The 21,453-nt window shown below is 38.6% G+C and overlaps 1 protein-coding gene across 3 annotated transcripts in view; it reads left to right on the top strand.

The window, feature by feature from the left end:
* Positions 1 to 21,453, top strand: part of camkmt (calmodulin-lysine N-methyltransferase) — a 102,823-nt gene that overhangs the window by 70,817 nt on the left and 10,553 nt on the right. For all 3 annotated transcript variants that reach the window (XM_067515417.1, XM_067515407.1, XM_067515397.1), the window contains exons 6-10: positions 4,326 to 4,389; positions 7,159 to 7,225; positions 10,330 to 10,404; positions 18,856 to 18,919; positions 20,916 to 21,047. In XM_067515417.1, coding sequence (XP_067371518.1) covers positions 4,326 to 4,389; positions 7,159 to 7,225; positions 10,330 to 10,404; positions 18,856 to 18,919; positions 20,916 to 21,047 — 402 coding nt within the window. The remainder of the gene's footprint in view (positions 1 to 4,325; positions 4,390 to 7,158; positions 7,226 to 10,329; positions 10,405 to 18,855; positions 18,920 to 20,915; positions 21,048 to 21,453) is intronic.

Here is a 21,453-nt window from a genome sequence, read left to right as displayed (position 1 = left end):
TTTCTTTCACACTTATTGCGTAAAATTCTTTTTGAGGCAATAAAAATATAGCATGATTGCTATTTATTTTATCATACATTTAAATACCTAAACCCCTGTTAACCGTTGTTACATAGTAGGTACAACAAATGAGGGCTGTAACTTAGGTAAGGACAAGAGGCTCCACTTTATGTATCCATATTCACATAGTCTCTATAAGTACCTATGTATCTTACCTTACCTATGTATCCATAGTTATTGTGGAGGTACACAGTTGTAGTACACAGTAAGTTCATGGTACTTACCCTGTAAGTTGTGGGCTGTAATCTAAAGCATTACCCTGAGCGGTAGCTCAGTTCTGCAGTATAAAATTCCTCTTTTTATTTTCATATGACATTATCCTAAACATTCCTACGAATGAAGTGGAACAGGAGCCTCATAAGGCAATTTCAACAGTACCGATCATGTTACTGATGCACCTCATGGGCGTGCAGCTCCCCACTAACAGGTGGTCTGGATCAGTTTGGATGGAGCGATTATTATAAGTCAGTGCAGTGCAGAATGTGATGTGATTTGATTTGATGTGACTTCAACAGACCTTACAGAGAGAAAGAGGGGAAATTTAAGACAACAATATGAAATGTTCTTGCATGAGGCCCAGTATTAGTTAGTTCTTTATTAATCCCAAAGGGAAAGTTCCGTTTAAGTGTACGTTGATATGTTCCTGGACTGGAATCAACTTTAATCAACACACACCTGTTTGATGGAGTCTGGTGCATACTTAATATTGTTGTCAAACTTCCAGACTTAAAGTATGATTCCAGCCTCCGATCAGTATCATTGCTGGGTAACACCAAGACAAGGTGTCTGCCTCTGCACACTGACTCCTGTTGCCACAACATTTTAGGTAATAGTATGTATCGTATGTATGTATGTATGTAATTTTCTCTTTTCCAGTAGCTTTTAATTCAATTCAGTCAACAAGCTCATCCATCCAACAAAAGCAATTTTTTGTAGATGTTCCAAAAACCTTCTTAAAGTGGTTGATGACTTCTTTCAGTATCAGGTTACAGTAGAAATGTGGAACAATTCTACAGTACATTAACATGATAAGTTTGCAAAAAAAACCCATAAACATTATGTGCTGTCGTTATGTTTCTCAGCATGCACACAATACCTAGACCCCCCAAAAGTAGCGACCTCAGCAGTATAAATCACCTAGGTTCTCAATGTTATGTTGCATTGACATGTTTCATACAGACAGACACACAGATATGCCGCAGTCTGTCAGCCATACGGTTTATTAGCCAGGGTCTTAAGGGCCCCTCCACATAGCAGGCGTCAGTGTCCCATCGATCTGCTGGATTCAATTCTGTGGTCTGTGTGTGTGTGTGTGTGTGTGTGTGTGTGTGTGTGTGTGTATTTGTCTGTGTATGTGAAAGCCTGGTTTTATCTTGTTGGCAGTCAATACACCATGTTTTGACGGTGGCTTGAGATGGAATCCTTCCTTCACACCTCTCCTCCTCCTCCCTCCTTCATCCGTCAAAGACACATTTAAGTTTTTTTATCTCTGTTGTCCATGAGAACAGTTTATTAATTATTTACCACCCTTCCCATTTTTGTTTTCACGCCCCTGCTTAAATCATTATTTTATGTTCCCTATTGTTTTTAATCCTTGACATTCTGTTTTTTTTTCCCCTTTTTTACAAATCCCCCATCAATTAAATCGTAATGTAACATTTAGGAGAGTTTTACATGTTATTCTTTATCTATGGCAAGGATCTAGACCAAACCGTAATCGTGAGGTGTGCCCCCCATGGTGGAAACCAGACATCATAATGCAACGTTAGTTATTGAAGAAGAGTTGAACTGCTCATCAACACTTTGAGCTTTGGGGGTTTCTGTAGCAGACACGCAGTCACTGCAGCCACTTATGGAGCGACTGGGGTTTAGGAGGAAGAACAGTTGTCCACCATTCTCAGTATCAAAGTGTCCTAGGCAAGATACTGAATCCAGAGATAGTTGCTCCTGGTAGTGCCACTACACTGCATATGCCCCAACGGTGTGTGTGTGTCTGTGTGTCTGTGTGTGAGAGAGTGATTGGGACAGAGCGTGTGACTAGGTGCAAGAGAAGCAGTGTAAAGCACTTTGGTACCCGCTAAGGTAGACAGGTGCTAAATACTTAAGTGCAGATAATTTACTATTTAATGTAGTTTAAACCCTTCAAACCCCCTTAAACCCTATTTAAGGTACTTTAAACCATTTAGACCCCCTTGCATCACAAATTAGACTTTTTCTCTCGATAACATACATAAGCGTACAGTATATTTTTAGACACAAACAATTTACGCTTTTATGGTATGACTACCTTAACTCTGATGGTCAACATTTTTTAAACAAACATGGGTTTGATCAGAAATCTGAAAAAATATTCCCTACTTTTACAGAAATGGTCTTAGAATCATGATAGTTCTTTTTACACAATATGTTGCCACAAATGTGTTACCTTAACATTTGTAGCTCCAAAACCCTGCTTCACTTGGTATACTAGAAAGCTCATATCATGGCCATTTCTAAGTGGAAAATGTCTCCAGATGACATCACTTGGATGAACCTCAGTTAAGGTTGTGTCATCTAGTTGCTCAGACTATGGAGTTTGTAACCATGATCAACCTGCTTTTCAAGAGCTCCTCTAGTTGACAATATACAAACTCCTAATGATGAAAAAATATTGATGAGAAATATTTTAGTATAAGGAAGTCAGAGGGAAGTTTAAAAGCATTCATGTAAATTTGCACACTAAATTAAAGCCATAGAAATTAAGTTGAAAATTGGTGAAGTCACCCTTTAACACACTTTACTTTGCTATTCCTATCCCATGCCTTTTACTTAAAAGCCATGTTCGGGTTTTAGGCCCACATTGTGACATCTCTTAGGTCTAGACTAAAATAGCTTGTAATGGATACCCTTGAAATTCTGTGACACTTTACATAAATAGACCAGAGCCTTGTGGAAATGCTTTTATGGTTTGTCTTGTTTCTTGAGTAACAAAACCCAACTAAACCATTTAGGATCGTCATGAATGTAGTAGGATCCTGAAACATTGAATCATTTCGGGATTCGGGCTAGGTTAAAGGCTAATTTTACTAGACCATCTCTAAAAACTTTGTCTTGAATGAAAGCACTGCTGCATGTTTGTTTTTACTTAATGTGGCAACATTCAGAAGTGATGTTTGGATTGTACAGTGATGGCCAAAAAGTTTTTTGTATTTGTGGTGGTCATAGTTTGACATCTTGATGAGATCTGTGAAAATCATGTGTATTCTCCTGTCTCTCCATATATGTATAGCGCTGGTAGTAGGGTGTTGCTAATGGGTTGCCAAGTTGGGCTTCTGAACTTTCCTCTGGAATCTCTGGTTCAGCTAGGAGGTTCCATCCTCTGTTGAACTGCTGGCATCACACAGCACTCAAGTGACCCCCGAACACACCCTGCAGCACATGAGCATGTGTGTCTCCGTGCGGGTGAAGCTATGCATGTGTGTGTGTTGTTTCATGAATTTACATGAACATGCTACATTATGTGTTGTTTTTACACACAGAAAGTCAAGATTACATTGAGTTGCCCATATAGGATTTGTGTGCACACACTCACCCAACAGAAATTGACAGCCTGACACATACTTACTGATATAAAAAAATGCATTTGTAAAGAAAAGAGAATGTGGAAAGATGAAGTTATAGTAAAGCACACACCTTTCTATCTATATCTCCCTCACACAGAGACATAGTGCAGTACAAAGCTTTCTGTCCATTCTCCTGTTTCCCTCCCTCTCTTTCTCAACGCCTCTCATATTCTGCGCCGCAAAGTTATATGAAGGGCATCAGGCAGGCCCGGCAAGCCGAGTGCAGAGTGACAGCGGCGAACGGAGTGATGGCTCAGCCCGATAAACACCCAGCTTCAAATGAAAAGGCTCTGCGCTTGCCATCATCCCCTGTCACAATGCAATTACTGAACAGAGTGATAGCAAGATAGCAGCCCCCACCGCTAGCCACAATGATAAAAGTATTGACTGATTTGATTGAATGATTAAAATAACGCAGACATAAAAATGGGGTGAAGATAGAGAGGGAAATGGCAGGGAGGAGAGGGAGCAATGGAGAGAAAGGGTGGGGCGGACTGGGATGCCAAGAGTGAAGCTTTGTAGATATGTTTATGTCATTATTGTGTGTGTGTGTGTGTGTGTATGTGTGTTCAGATGTTTGCTTCATCTAAGGGTGCTTTTCGTTTTGTTCTTTTGTTGTGTGTTGTTTCATTTTTGTCTCTTTCCTGTCTTTCTGTCTCTCAGGTTGCCATTTGTGCTGACGTGAAGGAAGTTCTGCTATCAGATGGGAATGAGAAGTCCATTCAGAGTATCCTTTCATCGTCCTCTCTCCCCTCTTTTTGTATCTCTTCATCTCTGCCACATTCCTCTAGCTCACATTTATTTATATGCTTATGGATTTGTTCTTGTGAATTCTGTGGGATACCTTTTAGGGATTCAAAAAGAACATTTGTTGTTTCTGCAAATCCCTGACAAATGACATTCATTCAAACTAAGTTGACGTTAATAATCAATGTGTGTATGTGGTTTTAGCATGTCACATGGTCAATTCACATGATTATGTAGATTAAGATATAGTTTTTGGTATTAAGCTTTCTGATATTTTACCTAAAATGTAAGATAATACACATGAGCAGTCTGCTTCATCTGTCATAAATCACTGTGCTGTGGCTTTTCAGTGACACTGAAAGTGTGTGAAATGTGGTGTAATCCTCACATCTCAGTCCTTAAACCCGGGACTGTCTCACAGTAAAGGAAAAATAGCGGGCCACCTCTTTTATGTTTAGGCAAAAGCAGCAGATAGGGCACCCACGGTGACAAATACCAAGCACTAGTGCTCAACATGGCATCTACCAATCCTAGCTGCCCACAATGCCAAGTTAAGAGCACAGTAATTGCCATCCTGTCAGATTCAGTTTGAGACTTCATCTAATGCTAAGGCTAGGGTTAGGGCTTGATGAGTGTTTTAGAAGCAGGAACAATCAAGGTTTGTTTAAAATGTTTTTGTGTGTGGTTAAGGTTTAGGCCTATAATTAAGTTTTTAGGACAAATGTTTAGGTGAGGTTTTATTTTTTTGCTGACATTTGTTCTTTGAGTGGGTTATTGATCAACCCTGTCGACTTGCAAACCATCTTGCTCTTCTTTTCTTCAGCCATTTTACACTTCTCCTTGTCTGATCTCTTTTGTAGCATCTTGTTTTTCCCTCTTTTCTTCCCATCTTCTTTCATCATTCCTGTCATTTTCTCCCATCCGTCCAGATCTTGCTGTATATTCACTAAACTATACAGACAAGAAAAAAAGACGTTCTGACCTGTTACTGTTGTTTCACAAAAGCAGGAAATGTAAATACACATTTCTTCCCCATTGACCGATATGGCACTGCCATATTTAGCCCTGCTTACAATATCTCTGTCTCAGCTGGCTACAATGCTTCTTTGCTGATCACAATACGACCAAACAATAACATTATGGAGCCTGTAAAACACACACACACTTGGCCACACAAACAATACACCATTGATCGACTGCTTTGTTTCACAGAACAAACACACAGAGAGAATTGCAAGTGAAATCATAGCGAGAATGGATCGAACACACACAGAAAGCGAGAGGGGGGTTGAGTAAGAAAGATAATTTGTTCTTGGCTCAGTCAAAGTGGCTCATTCACATACTCCAGCACTGTGTAGCTTTTCCTCTAACTGAGGAAGCTGTTGGCCTTAGCCTTTTGCTAATGACCACTTTTTGTCTCCATGGCCTCATTGTGTGACTAGTGTTACAATAGAAAGAGATAGTGGGTTGTGATAGGCCTGGGTTTTATACTGTGAAACTGATGAGAAGATAATTCAGAAAAAGAAGTTGTGAATAGATGTCAGCTAGTTAGATATATCTAGAGAATAGATTTGTCCCTTTCCTTAGAAGTTGTTGATCTCATTTATAGTGCAGAAACACACACAAACACCACTCTTTTGCTGTGACCTTGAATACTTGTGTTGAAAAATCAATAGAAATGTTCCATTAAGAATGATTGATGCATGTCATTGGGTTCTACTTGTCTACTTCAAGTGATGGTAGCAAATATTTCTCCACTAATGTTCAATAATGCTCAAACCTCTCTCTCTCTCTTTTACTTTTCCTCTTTATTTCAGTGTGTGCGCTTCAACTTTCAGCTCTGTGTGTGTGCACGTGCGTGCGTGTCTGCATACATGGTCATGAAATACCAGTAAGCTGCTCTGCTTTTTGCCCTAACAACTCTGCATAACACACTGGTGCAGAGGTATCTAGAGTGTGTATGTGTGGTGTGTCTGCTCATGTTTTTATGCACGTGTATATAAAAGTGTGCTTACCCACATATTATTTTCACATTATCTGTATCTAAGAGGCCTCTTTGATTTTGCATTGGCTCTTCAACTATCAATCAATCCATCAACTTGTCATGCATTCCCACTCTATTACTTTCTCCCTCTCTCTCTCTAGCGCTCTGTCTTTGTCAATTGGATTTGTCTCAGCTCTTTGCAGGCTTTAAAGACAAGGAAATCCTAATTGAATTGCTTTGCAACTCCACTAGTCAGTGTATTAATAGACAACTTGACATCAATCGCTCTGCCTTTGTGCGTGTTCATCTGCATGCGTGTTTGTGTGTGTGGTGTGAGACGGCCAGTGCACATTTGTATATCTGTGGTTAAAAGCCTTATTGATCCAGCTAGAGGCTGCTGTGATCTGCTTCTGCCAGCAGGCTCCCCGTGCCTGTGTAGATCATCTCGGCTCACTTTTTCTTCTCTCTTCTCTTTGGACATTATTACCATTTGTGTTTTTAACCCATGTAAGAAAGACATAAACGCTACATAACACCTTCTTGATGGACTTGATGTAGCTCTGCCACTCCAAAAACCTGTATGAAAACATGAGTCATCTGTTTGAACCTCCTAATTAGTAAGGGAAATGTGGGGGATTTAAGTGATTTAAGTCAATTGATTATATTAGGAAATACATTGTATGCAAATAGAGGGAACATTTGTTTCCTATGATGTGCAAGCATTTTCCTATGTAATATGATCAATCCTTGACAGTGGCACTTCAGATGTACGAGAGCTGGTCAGGAAAAACCGGCAAGCTGGAAAGTTTGGGTCAACATGTGTATCTGCCAGGTAAGATCATTTTCACAGCTCTTTGTGGAAAGTATGATAACTTCTACTCGAGCTCTTTATCATGCAATCATACTGAAGAATGGGCAATGTGTAGTGTTTACTGTAGCATAAATATATTTCTCCTAAATGTGCTCACTTTAATTAGAGCCCACATGCTGCTGTGCAAGATGCATAAACATAATATTCTGTATGCCATGTCATGGGTGTCTTGGTGCGTATTTTATACATTTGGGTTACCCCAGTGGGAATCTAAACCCTAGCCATGGCTGTATTCCAGTCTTCCTCCCCACCAAAACAGCACCTTATTAATCTAGTAACTTTTTGTAAATGCATGTCTTGTTAAAGACACTCTAATAAAACACTATTGTGAGAGTGAAGAACTTGGCGATTTAGTGGCACAAAACTTTTTTTTTCTTTATTCAAGAGCAAACAAAAGAGGATAAGAGGAGGTGATTTATAGTCTTGCACTAATTTGGATTTGTTTTCAACTTTGTGTTATGTATGATGTTTTGTTACAGTATTTGTGTTTGTGTGAGAATACCTTATTGTAATCTTAACTTTATCAGGTCAAAATGTTGTTTCAAAGTAGTGTTTCAAAATTAGACTCCTTGATGGTGCCTAGATGGGGCCACTAATGCTGTCTGCCCAGGGTGACTATTCTCTAGTATTTTCCCATGAAAAACAGGGAAAGTTTTGTTAAGTGTGTTGTGTAGTGAATATCTGTAAGTGATCTGTAAGTGGCGTAGTGGGTGGCACTCCTGGTCTTTGACTTTATTGCTCACTGGTGTCACTGTGAGTGTGAGTGGTTCTGTAACTCTGTTTTGCCCTGGGGTAGACTGCCGATCTGCATAGGATGTAACCCCTCAATGACAGATCGAATCAGCTCCATAAGGGGTATAAGCTTTACATTCTATAAATTCTTAAATTAAAATACAATTAAATCCGTGTTTTTTTTTTTACTTTGTACAATTATGTGAATTTCATACATTTAAAAATTTATGAAGTTTGAAAAAAACAAATGGCAAAACATCTTATTGTGTTTGCTGCATTTTTACTACGTATCTTAGAATCTTAGAAGTAGAATATGTACCTGTACGTGTGTATATGTGCATGGGCAAACCGTTATCAGGCAAGATAATTCCATTTTGATAGGGAGTTCTCATCCAGAAACCACCACATGCACTTGCACACCTCATATGCTAGGACGGGCTAAAATGTAGTTAATTGCTGTCCTCATCTAAAAAAATGCATTTCGTGAAATACTAACTGTTTGGCTCCCCTACCTCTTTTCTCTCTCTCTCGCTCTCTCTCTCTCTCTCTCTCTCTCTCTCTCTCTCTCTCTCTCTCTCTCTCTCTCTCTCTCTCTCTCTGTGCATATTAACAGGAGTGGAAGATGGAGAGAAAAAGTAAACGTATAATTAGGCTACATTACTTTGATTGTTTTCTTTCCAGATTATGGCTGCTGTCATCACTGCGCTACCAGAGAGGGCGAAGGGCACAATGCGATTGGACAAGGGGAGGGAGCGGGAGGGACATGTTGATGGCGTGCGCACATGCATGTGTATGTGCGCACGTTGGGACCTCCTGCCGAGATTCGAGATTGTGTTTTTAGCAGGGCCTAATGTTTTGTTTACTGAGTGTTAATAATGCCTAATTAATAATCCCCCAATCTGCTTGACAGTCTGAGAGACAGATCGAGAGGGAAAATGATGTGGACAAAGAGATGGAACAGTATTTAGCATCAGCACAGCTCTTATACAGTCTGCAAAAACAAATATAGCCAAAGAAAAACACAGGGAATCTACTACAAATCCTCTAAACTTCAGTACAAACACACAGATTGATCAGTGTTTGGGAAAGAAATTAATGACATATAGACTGACTACAGCTGGATTGTTAAGACTGGTGGACATGGCCAAACTTACTCAGCCAATTCTGTCATTGATTAGTAGAAGACAGAGCAGCACTTCCTGTTAAAATGGAAAGAATTCCACTATTTCTAATATTGCTAAATTATTATGGTTCACTTTTTAGCTAAAAATTATTTTTCAATACAACTAAATTGCAAATGCACATGCGGTATTTATTTATTTTTTTGTGGAGAATACAACTGAAAATGGATTACATCGTTTAATAACATAATGAGTATATGCTGACATTTAATTTGCAGCCTTACAGCCTATTGTTACGTTAAGGTACTCCCAGCACTTGGTTAGAATGATTTAAATTTAATACATTTAATAAATTGAAATGTAATATTAAATTTAATATGCATTTAAACAAAACCACAGTCTTTCTCAAACCTAAATTAGCCACAACACAGGGCTTTAAAGACAAACTTAGCTGTGTGGTATAGAGGGTGCTGAGCTCCATACACCTTCCATCCAACCCAACCACTTACTCATTTTGCATTAATAATTGTTGCACTTCATTCAAGAATATGCTGTGGTTGGGATATAATTATCCACTATCAATTTCCCACAAAAACCTTGTCATGTGTACATTTTAGCTGCATAGAACAAGTTGTAAGTGACAAGATTGGACAAAACGGACCCCGTCATTGAGGGACCTATAACTATATTAGATCTTGAGGGGAAACCAGCAGAAGAGCATGTAAAGCAGAGGTGCTTCAAAATCAGCCTTATTTATACTTGTTTTATTTATGTATTCATTTTCTATTGTTTCCTTGTAGTGTATGTAATTTTAATTCATTACAATATATAGTATTGTGTATTGATGTTCTATATATGTTTCCATTTCCTTCTACAACCTGCTTTTTCAATGGTCATTCCTGTAAAATAGGAAAGAGGTGTGTGTGTGTGTGTGTTCACATGGTATAAATGTCAAGTGTCATGTCAGAAGCTCCCTCTCTTTACCTCACAGATGACATGTCTTCACTCCCTAATGCTTCCTCCAAGTTTCTACTGAAGCAGAAAAACAGTAGGGGTCAGAGAGAGATGTGTCAGGGACCAAGAAGCTCAGTGTCTAAAAGAGAGAAAGAAAGTGGCGAAGGACAAAAGATGGACAAATCGCTGTTGCTTGCCGTTGAACACTGGGTTCCATGAGCACTAAACTTTAGCCTGTGTTTTATGTGTGTGTTACAGGGTGGTGAGGTGGGACTGTGAGTCGGACATTTCAGCACTAGAGGGTCACTATGACATTGTGATGTGTGCAGACTGGTAGGTTACACACACACACAACACGCTTGTCTTTCTATAGTTATGAGGACACTTATTGAAATTAAAATTAATTTAACCGTATCCTAACGCTGATCGTTAAACTAAACCAAGGCTTAACCTACTGATGTTGTGAGGACCAACCAGAATCTCCCCCCAATGTAGAGATGTCCTCAGACCTATGTTATAGAACTAAAATTTAGTCAACATATTTACTGAGAGACACACACACACACACACACACACACACACACACACACACACACACACACACACACACACACACACACTTATCTGCATTCATGGCATTAATTTTCACTTTTGTGTGACTGTTCTTGAATGGCCCCCTACCAGCGATTGAACCTTCCCTTTGCCTTGTCCTCTCTCTCTCTCTCTCTCTCTCTCTCTCTCGCTCTCTCTCACTCTCACTCACTCACACACACACACACTTTTACATATATATGCTCAGATGCCCGCCTGCCTCCATTTTACACCAAATTGCCTCGTTTTCATGCTTGGTGTGCCAGCAAATGGATGACTTAGGCAAATTGCAAATAATTGCACCTTGACAACAAAGGAGACACAGTAAGATAAAGAAAGAGTTGAGGGCGGATGGAGGGAGGAGCAGAAATGGAGAGATAGAACAACATAAACATAACAATTAGCCCATTGGTCATTGAAATGTAGATCTTGTGGCCAATTGTGAATTACATCTTTGCATCCCATAATTCAAATTTTCAGATAAGATGCATCAGGGTTCTTAGTTTACCCTGAACTATGACTTAACTGGAAACAATATGAGTAAGAATAATCTGTGAAACACCTTGCTCTTCTGAAATGTGATTCAAGTTATATGCTCAGTTGCAGTTATTCAGATAATCCTTCTCTAATCATAATTCTAATAATAATGCCCAGTTTTTGTTGAAACTGTTGATTCAACTTTACATTCACCATAGGTCTCAGGGCCAACACAGAGACAAATACACAGACAGACAACCATTCACGCTCACTTTGAAACCTACAGGCAATTCAGAGTCACCAATGAACCTAATATACATGTCTTTAGACTGTGGGAGGAAAGTGGAGTACCCCAAGGAAACCCACGCTATCACTGGGAGAACATGCAAACTCCACACAGAAAGCCAGCAGTCAGGGACCTGCAACCTTCTAGCTGTGAGGCAGCACCACTAACCACTTCACCACCGTGCTTATGTTCTCAGTCATACATGAGAATTAGACAATGTTCACACCTAAACCATATAATTGACTTTATATTATATATTTTTATATTATATAAATATATATTATATTTATATTATATAAATATATATTATATTGAGCTTTATTGTGCCAGGAGTCTTCAAAAATCAGAAGGCAGGTGTCATGACACACACAAGACAATAGGAGTTGAGACTGCGTAGGTTCTGTGGCTGTGGAAGTAAATCTCATGCATGGGAAAAATGTGAATTGAATATGGTCTCAGCAAGCCTTTTGTAGGAGTGGTCATAAAACAATGGTCCATCTACTTGCTTTAGGCTATTTTAAATATTTAGAGGTGAGAAAAAGAAAGAAAGTTGAGTAAATGCCATTAATGTCAATTTTCCCACCACCACTCCTGCACACGCGCGCACATACACAGACACACTGGGAAGCTGGACATGCTGTTGCTTGAAATACAAGTGCGTGACTATTTTCAAGCTTCTCAAACACTGAACAAAATCAACTTTTGTACAGTGTGTGTGTGTCTACAAGTGCGTGATTGTGTGCATGCATGCTAAGTGCAGCATGAGCAAACGCCATTATCATTATTGTAATGTCACGGTCATTACAGGTAATAGTCAGGTACAGCACCCAGAGAGAGAAAGAGCGCAGGCAGCTAATAGAGGATATTTTACAGTGGACTAGTGTATATGCACATGTGTGTATGATAGATAGGAGGAGATAGTGTGAGAACAGAGTAAATTGCATGTGAATCTTTGATATTGCAGGCTCTTTGGATTTTCCGTTTCTCTCAGCGGAGATGCACGCTGTAGTCACGGGTCTGTGTGTTGTCTGGTGCCTTCCTTTCTGCCCATGTATGTATGTGAGTGAGTGATAATTGCAGTGGTGGTGGTTGAAGAGTGATGGCTGACCGATTAACAGGCGCATCATTGTGATGATCACCTGCGAAAAGGTCAACAACGTGGCTTCCACTCCGATTAATTATAGCTCCTACTGGTAGCAATGGAACCACCGCTGAGAAGAGAGGAGAGCAGAAGAAAGCAGGGGAGCAGGAAAAGGAGAAGTGTTCAATGTTTGATGCAACGTTGTGTTTCGGCCGCCCATTATGCGTTGATGTCTTTGGATATCCTTTTTTGGGAAGAGTGTGCATTATGTGGAGACTTCTGTTTTGTAGTTAAAGATGCTATTTAAGTGTTGTTAAAGTATGAATCTGTTACCGCTCGCTCCTACACCAACTTTTAAACCTGATGAAATTGCAGCACTTGAACAAGTCGCTTATGAGCTGCCTCTCTGTGTGATTTCACTATTGGGAAAAATATAATTCAAATTCTGAATCATAGGTTAATATACTGTAGATGTGCTTTTATTTACGTAGGTGTACTACTAGCCAATCACAATAGCTACTGATTAAAAATGACATCTTATGAAACAGAATGACCTTTATTGAAGTAAATGTCAAATATATCCTTTATGTATGTATGCAGTAGTCATGGCAATTTGTCACAAAATATGAAAATAGCCAACTACTGTTGTTGGCAGTCACTCAAAGCACACTTCTTGTTCTGCCTACTCCCTAGCTGAGACATGTATTTCACATTTTGCAACAAGTGTAAAAAACAAGTTGGTAGTGGAGAAAATGGCAGTTTGCTTGACTTGGATATTTGACAATCACTGTTTTTTGACATCAAAAAAATTTTGAGTCATCTTTGATTTAGTATAAATGTACTAACTTGAATCTTGGGTCCTACGAGGTGTACACTGTTTCACACACCTAACAAGAACACTAAATTAAACCAAGCCACAAAAGAAATGCCACATATGTATAACATCAGATGTTACAGTCTGTACTGTGGGACTCTAAATAAAGTTTTCTTAGTATATGGAGTAAGAGAACTTGATACTTGCATTTGACCCACAATCTTTGAGCAGATACTGTACAAAGCAGATAACGGATACATCTCTGTGTTACGAATTGGAAAAAGTGCCAACTTATTTCTGTCAACGATCTTTCATTCTTATCAGTTTTCCAACAGTCTGATCAGTGGCAGTCACAATGTAAATGATTCACAGATAGACAGAGCGGGAATAGTGGTGTGTTTGTGTGTGTGACACAAAGAGGGGGGGATGTTTCTTGCAGTGGGTATGTGGGTGGCAAAGTCTTTGGCTGGGACGTTGGCCTGTCTGTATTCTCCAAAAGCTGCCCATGTGTGGGCACTGAGATAAAGCCTTGTTTATGCATTTGAGAGCTTTTGCTTGCATGTACGGTTTTCTTCTACTTTTGTACTGTATCTTTGGCAATTTTTAAAATGTAATGTGTTACACTTAACAGCTGACTGTTTACAGAAAATGCAATTATATTATTGGGACTGGACTCATCATTGTTGAAAGGCCTTTTTAATGACTTGGCACAATGGCACCACCCTGGACAGAAGTCAGATAGAGTGATACTTTATTAATCCCAAGGGAAATTACATTTTCAGAAATATGTAATAGCGCTCTGTATCTGAAACATGTATTTGATCATTTAAAATCATCTTTTTGTGGATCTGTGCCAGCGTACTTTCTACTGTTTCATAACTTTGCATAGCTTATCTAAAGGGACTTCAGTGTCTTTTTACATTCTGTTGCAGTAAAAAAAAACAATCATTTCACATAATTAATTAGGTTAAAGTATGATTTGTTGTATTTTGACTTTTTTTGTGTTACCCACAACTCAACACTGATTCTTAAAGGCAGCCTTTTCTAAGATACATTACCACTTATTCCTATTTAAAAAAATAATTCTGGATCCCTTCCCAACACACGCACGCACACACAGATAAAATATTCATTTGTTTGTACCTATTTTGTCTACATTGTTTTCTTTTTTTTTGTTTTTGTTTTTTTCCCAATTAGAATTTTTCTTTTATTCGCCTATAGGTGCATATTCTGCAGGATCAGCTGCATTTTTTTTTTAATTCTCTGAAAGCGGCATGAATTTGTGTAAACAATTTTGTTTTTGCAAACAAAACAACAATTTTGTTTTTGCAAAATTGTTGTTTTGTTGCGAAAGATTTACCTAATTCAAAAAGACTGATCTAGATCATACCTACTCCACTGCATTCCATTAGTTATGTATATAGTGACTGCATGTGATGTTTTATTTGTCTTTGTGTGTTTGTAACACTATTGTTATTCCAGTGTTCAATGGCTTAGTCTTGTTGTCCCATGTAGCGCACAGGTAGTAGTGGACTTTCTAAACAGTTTGGGAGAGGATATTCCAAATGTTAAGAAGCTAATTTTCTCACAGCAGAGTGCAGTAGAACGAAGGAAAAACATGTTAACAAAACTGAAAAAACCAGGAGAACTGACCATTTGACAGACTATAAATTCTGATTTGACTTTGACAAAACTGAGCGGAATATATTTGGCTGTTTTTGTTTTTGTTTGTTTGTTTTTTGGTTTGTTTTTTGTTGTTGTTTTTTTGCTTATTTTGGATATAAGACATGATAATTAAGAAGTGAACAGATACCACAAATTTTGATACGGTTAAACAATGAGTCAGTCCCACTTTTTTTGTTAACACCTCAGTTTAATGTAATTTAATAAGACAACAAATGTGAATAGAAATAACTGTTAAACTAATGCTGAAATGCAAAAATGTCAACGTGTCGCAGTTAAAATATATTTACTATTAACATTTCCATATAAATATGCAGTAGAATATGTTTAAGATGAACACCCATGCATATTAAACTTCTAAGCTAAAGCCTAGTATATGATGCGATATGCTTCCACCCTTGCAGCTTTGACGACATCCTGTCTGTTCTCATACGTGTGCTAAGCAGACTAATATAGCAGCAGTGCTCACACACGCCCATGTCATGGCCTTTGACCTCCAGTTAGTTTTGACTGGACTGTCCTGGATGGGGAGGGGTTAGTGTGAGACAATAGGCCTCAGGCAGACTGGGGGTATGACCTTAAAGAGGAAGATACTCAATATGAGACATAAATATTAGCCTGACATCATAAAGCTGTGAAACCCAACAAGACAGTACAATAAATTGAAGAGCAAAGTCTGACAAGAAATTGTGTCTTTTTTTAAATCCTCTATATTTAATTATACAGTGAAGTTAATGTTATTGCATAAACTATGTTTAGGTGACGAATGCAAATATCATAATATGCATAATATTTTGCACATACAGGGGGTAGACAAATATTATTTTGAGTTGGAAATGGGATGCGATACAAAATAAAGTTGGAAAAAGTAGGTACAATGTAATTGAACTTGATCACAACAGCAGTCACTGCTGTCAAGGTGCTTCATATTCATAGAAGTAATGAGTAGCATCACTTGTCAGGTGTAAAGAAAGCGAGAGGTAATTAACACTTAACACACGCCCACGACAACTGGTAGAACTTTAAAATGTCTAAATGCTAAATAGTACAAAGACAGATAGATGTAATAATGTCATTTGAATGTCAAAACTGCACAAACACAAAAAGTGGTCACAAGTTGAAGCTAATATGACCTAGCTTTGAAACAGGGTGAATTTCTTTTCTTTACATATTAAAACATTTCTCAGATTTTATGCTTTATTGTCAGATCCATTCAGTGGTGGTTATTTTTCCTCATATTACATAATCTTTTATTTATCCAGGTCTGTCATGATTTAAAAAATCCTCTACCTGCAGTAATAAATACTTCATCTGTAATTAATGTTTGATTTTCTATGGGGGGCTAACAGTACACTCTGTTTAAGTGGATAGTTTCTCCTAAAGACTTTTTGTAGCATATGTGGCTTTATTTGTCATGTCACAGTGTCACAGTGGTATTTGTAGACTAGAAAATCCTTCATCGGAATGAGACAAAAGAATAAAGGTGGGTTTTGTTCTGCACTTTGAAATTGTCTTTTTCTTTTCTGTGGCATTGACTCCTGCCCCCTAAATGACACACTGTCCTTCCCCTGCCCTCTGTGTGTGTGTGTGTGTGTGTGTGTGTGTGTGTGTGTGTGTGTGTGTGTGTGTGTGTGTGTGTGTGTGTGTGTGTGTGTGTGATTTTCAGCTGTTACCTCCACCCAACATGCTCACTTCCTTGTTTTTTACCCTTCACTTTTCCCGTGAACTGATATCTGTGGCAAAATAAACCAAACACAAACCTCTCACCTTTCAAGTCAAATAAACTTTGCACATCTGTCTAACCTGAGAAGAATAACAAACTTCTCGCTCACACACACACACACACACACACACACACACACACACACACACATCCTGGTTTCCGTAGGAGCTTGTAGTTGTGCTTTTTTTTAAATTTTATTTTATTGTTAAACATTTCTCTCCCATATCCTGTTTAAACAAACAAGGCTGTCAAATGTTTAGCTTTAATTAGCAGGTGACTACACAAAAACATACATTATGTGTGTAGTTTTGAGCAGAGCTACAGAAAGGAGACACTGACATGCACACCTCATTCCTCTCTGGGATCAGGGGATTCTGAATGAGGAAAGGTCAGAGGCTGTGATTGGACAGTTGTGTCCAGATTGTCTTTCTGCTGGCCAGTTGGACGGATGTGCAGGATTATATCAAATCTGCACTGTATTGTTGCATTTTAGTCAAATTACTCCACTCATCTGTGATAATAGGTGTGTATACACACACACACAGACACACACACACACACACACACACACACACACACACACACAGCACTACTTACTTGCATAATGGATTGAAATGTATCACTGTGGCTAGAGACAGGTGTTACTTTGTTTAGAATGATTAGAGTCGATTTAGGCCTGTGTGGCTTAAATCTCCATCCCATCTGAAAACTCACTGTTATGTAAAAGCAACTTGTTTTCAGTTGGTGAATTATGTTGGTATGAAGAAATTATTACCTCAGTTATTGTCTAATTCATTTATTTATTCTTGAATTGCATTTTGAACAAGCTAAAAGGAACAGGTGGTAATCACTTTAACACTTGCTGTATCCGTCAATGTTTTGTTCTTAGACCTCTTTTATATGTTGTCTGAAGGTGTCTGAAAAGTGTTTCTAACCATAGGTTAATTTTGCAGAGATGTAAAACATGTTAAAAATGATAAACAACCTGAAAATATTCAAAAGAGGCATAGAATATCCAGACATTTTTTGACTAAAAACAATGGCAGCACTGTGGAGGAGTGGTTAGCACTGCTTCCCTGTCTGCGGCCTTTCTGTGTGGAGTTTTCCAGGTTCTCCCAGTGTTTGCGTAGGTTTCCTCCCACAGTCCAAACGCATGCATGTTAGGCTAATAAGTGACTGTAAATTGCCTTTAGCTGTAAATGTGAGTGTGACTAGTTGTCTCTCACTGAGAAAGAAACAGACTCTAAACAACCAAACACAAAGGGTTTCTGTGCCCAGAAGCCAATTTTCTCAAACAATGACAAGTTGAGCACTTCTTTTCAGCTTGTCAATTTCAAATGCAGCTATATTTAGATAACATGTCTGACATGGTAGTGCAACATACCATAAAGCTCAGGTGACAAAAACAGCTTGAAGTCTCCACAAGTATTAAAGAGAAAAAAAACAACAAGGTTTCTGCCATTTTTAAGTTTTCTGCCAGGAGTAAACTCACTTTAAAAAGAAAGAAAAAGTGAAGTGTTTTAGCTTACCTGGTTTGTTTTTTTAAATTTCTTACTAATGCCATTAATAGGCTTAAAACAGTCATTATATCAAAAATAGTTTTCATCTAGGTACCAGGTTCTTTTATTTTTCTGGTACATGCAATTTACCCCTTCTGAAAAAAATGCCTGTAGCTTTCAATGTGCTACAAAACCAGTTAATTAGATTTTTTTTTTAATATTAATTTTTTCCTTTGTGTCTTGTTTTTGTTTTTATATCTTCATATTAACTTCAGAGTGCACATTCCAGGTATTAATTCCACAAATTCAAGGTGCTTTGCAGCACTTTGAAGTGTCTCATTGTGTGTGTGCATGTGCGTCTGTGTGTTTACTGTAGGCGATGTTATCTGTGCACACTGGGTTTTCTGATGCTCTGCATTCATCTCAGTGCCTCAACAACAGGCTGAGGTGAATACGCACAGAAACTCAGACGTAAACAAAAAGGGAGAGCATCTTACTCATGCAAATGGTTTTTTCCCCGTCTTCCTGTTTGACTTATTTGTGAACAAAAGAAAATAAATAACCTGCTGCTTTATCTGGAGCTACCATCGAAGGAATGCACTCTAACCTGACTTTCCCTCTCCCTCACAGTTTGTTTCTTGACCAGTACAGGGCCAGCCTGGTTGATGCTATAAGGAGATTACTGCAACCCAACGTAAGTCTGTGTTTCTCTCCTGTATATATCCCGCTTATCCCCTTCCTTTGAATCACTACCCACTCTTAATCATAATTAGGCCTCTCCCAGAACCCTATACACTTTAATAGTCTGAAAGGATTAATATCATGTAATGCTTCAATGCGTATTACGAACAACTTAAATGCATCGCTGTGATCTTCATTTCTCTCTCTCCTGCCTTCCCGCTAATCATAAATCCCAAAGAACTTCTCACTTTTGGCCTCGCGATAAGACCCCATGCTGTGACAGCCAAAGCAAATGGGGGAAGAGCAAAGGCTGGAAGAGATAGGGTTGAGATTTCTATTCATCTGAGCGAAGAGCGGTGTGTTTTAAGTAGGGAGGCCAGACTGGTATAGGGAATAGGAGGTGAAAACAGCACTAAAGGAAAGGAGATTGGGTGGAAGAAAGACGTAAGGATGCAGGGAAGGATGAATGAGATGCAAAAGCGAGAGGAAAGGGAGTGTTGAAGGTGTAAAAAATATGCAGAGTGCAGAAAGTTGGGAGGAGAAAAACAGGAGTCTGATTGAAATAGTGAGAACACCTTTCTCCACATCCTAACATGGGACTTACTGTCAGTCTTCCATCTTATAGATGGTGGAGCAGGAACATGCAGCAGCAAGTCACCAAAAGTGACACAAAAAGAATTACCTAATTTAAAAGGAAACAAAATTCCCAATGAAAACCTATCACCCGAATAAGCCACAGACCCCACTGTGGACAGTTTTCACTGGAATCCTGTTTTTCTAGATGGATAATCCATTACAAGCTGTACCCTGTTTCTGAGCAGTTTTTAAATGTCATTTTTAAATGCTGTTAGCGCCTCAATTAAAATACCATTCACTACCAAATTATTGGGGTGGAGACAGTAATCTCAGGGATATCTCAAAACTTGGGTGCATTAAAAATTTTAATTATTCATGTGACGAGTTACCACCAGAGATCTGCAGTAGTTTGGGTGATCTAACCATTTAAAACTTGTACAGAAATGCTAGAGGGTTGATTTTACATGCCAGATTGTTGCCAGCAGTGCCCCACATCTCCTCAGTTAACATTTTGGACCGTGACATGCGCAGTACCACCTACAACATCTGGCTATTGTTGTACTTGTGTGTGTTAAGTCTCTTTTTATATTTTTCTCCTTTTAATCCAACAGAGATAATTCAGGGGCTAATATGATTTGAGTGTCGGCCATCAGACTGTTGCTGCCACAACAAGCTTTGCCATATATTTAATAATTTACTAAGCTGATTAAACACTTAACAAAGCAATTAATTCTGCCATCTAATGGCACTAATTTGTTGTTTCTGACAAAGGTGGTCCATCCGGTGGGTTATATCCCCTTAATCAGCTGATTAGTGCTGGTGGGGATTTTGTCTGTTTGTTTGCCTCTGCTGTGTTTTTTTTTTTTTTTTTTTTTTTTTTTTTTAGAGAGAAAGGGGGGTTTGGACAATGAATTCAACTGGCTATACAGATGAAAAATCATCTGTCAAACAGTGATCCTGCTGTTTTCGCTGCCTTTGTGTTCATTCAGATTGTGTTGTGTTAGTGTGCATCTAATGTACTTGTGTGTTTATGTGAGCATCCCTCTTTGCTCCATTTAATTAAAACAATAATAACACGATCAACATGAAATAAAACTAAAAGCTGAAAGATTTCAAAGAAACTTTGAACCTGTTGGTAATCCTCTTAGTATTTGCAGGATGTCTGTGATGCATGCACACACAGAGGGAAAAAAAACTACCCCCCCTTCTCTCCGTCGTTCTTGCATACACAGATACAGACCAAAACACATCCCATACATGAGTAGACAAATTCACAGCTACACATTTCCAGGGTTGACTGAATTATTAAAGCTTTATCATCTAGTATATACCTGGCAGAAATCAAAACAAAGACAGACATACAGAAAGTATATACAGAGTACCAAATAATCATAATGCACTTCATTCATCATGCTTGTTCTTTTTTTATCCAGGGAATGGCGTTGGTGTTCGCCCCACTACGAGGTGAAACTCTGAGAATGTTTTGTCAACTGGCCCAGCAGGCCGGACTCTGCATCTCTCAACACCAGAAGTATGACGCTCAGGTCTGGGATGTTCACTTAAAGGTAAGAAGCATGCACCAAAATAGAAACACACTCAGACAGTCAGCATGACTCCAAGATGCTACAAAAAAAAAATCTATATAAATAAAACAGTTGATTCCATCTATGTTCTGTTTAAGAGACCTTACATGCAGAAAATTGCTTTTAGAATCAGTTATGTGAATGATTGTTTACTTTCTGAACATGACGTTAGAATGTACAGAAGGGTAAAACGTACATAAAGGAATAATCATTGTTTTAGGGTTAGTTTGTTTTTTAGATTATCTTAACCTTTGCTGCCCTGACAATAAGTCAATCAACATCCCTGAAACCATTCTTTCCTAAAGTGGCCACATTGTACGGAGTATGGGACAAAAACGACAGTCCTCACTCTTTGCAACAATGCATTTGCCTCTTTGAGGCTGCTGAA

The sequence above is a fragment of the Channa argus genome, chromosome 1 (assembly GCF_033026475.1).
Source record: "Channa argus isolate prfri chromosome 1, Channa argus male v1.0, whole genome shotgun sequence".
NCBI lineage: Eukaryota > Metazoa > Chordata > Actinopteri > Anabantiformes > Channidae > Channa > Channa argus.
The sequence above is the reverse complement of the archived record's forward strand: the minus strand, read 5'-3'. Positions and strand labels throughout refer to the sequence as shown.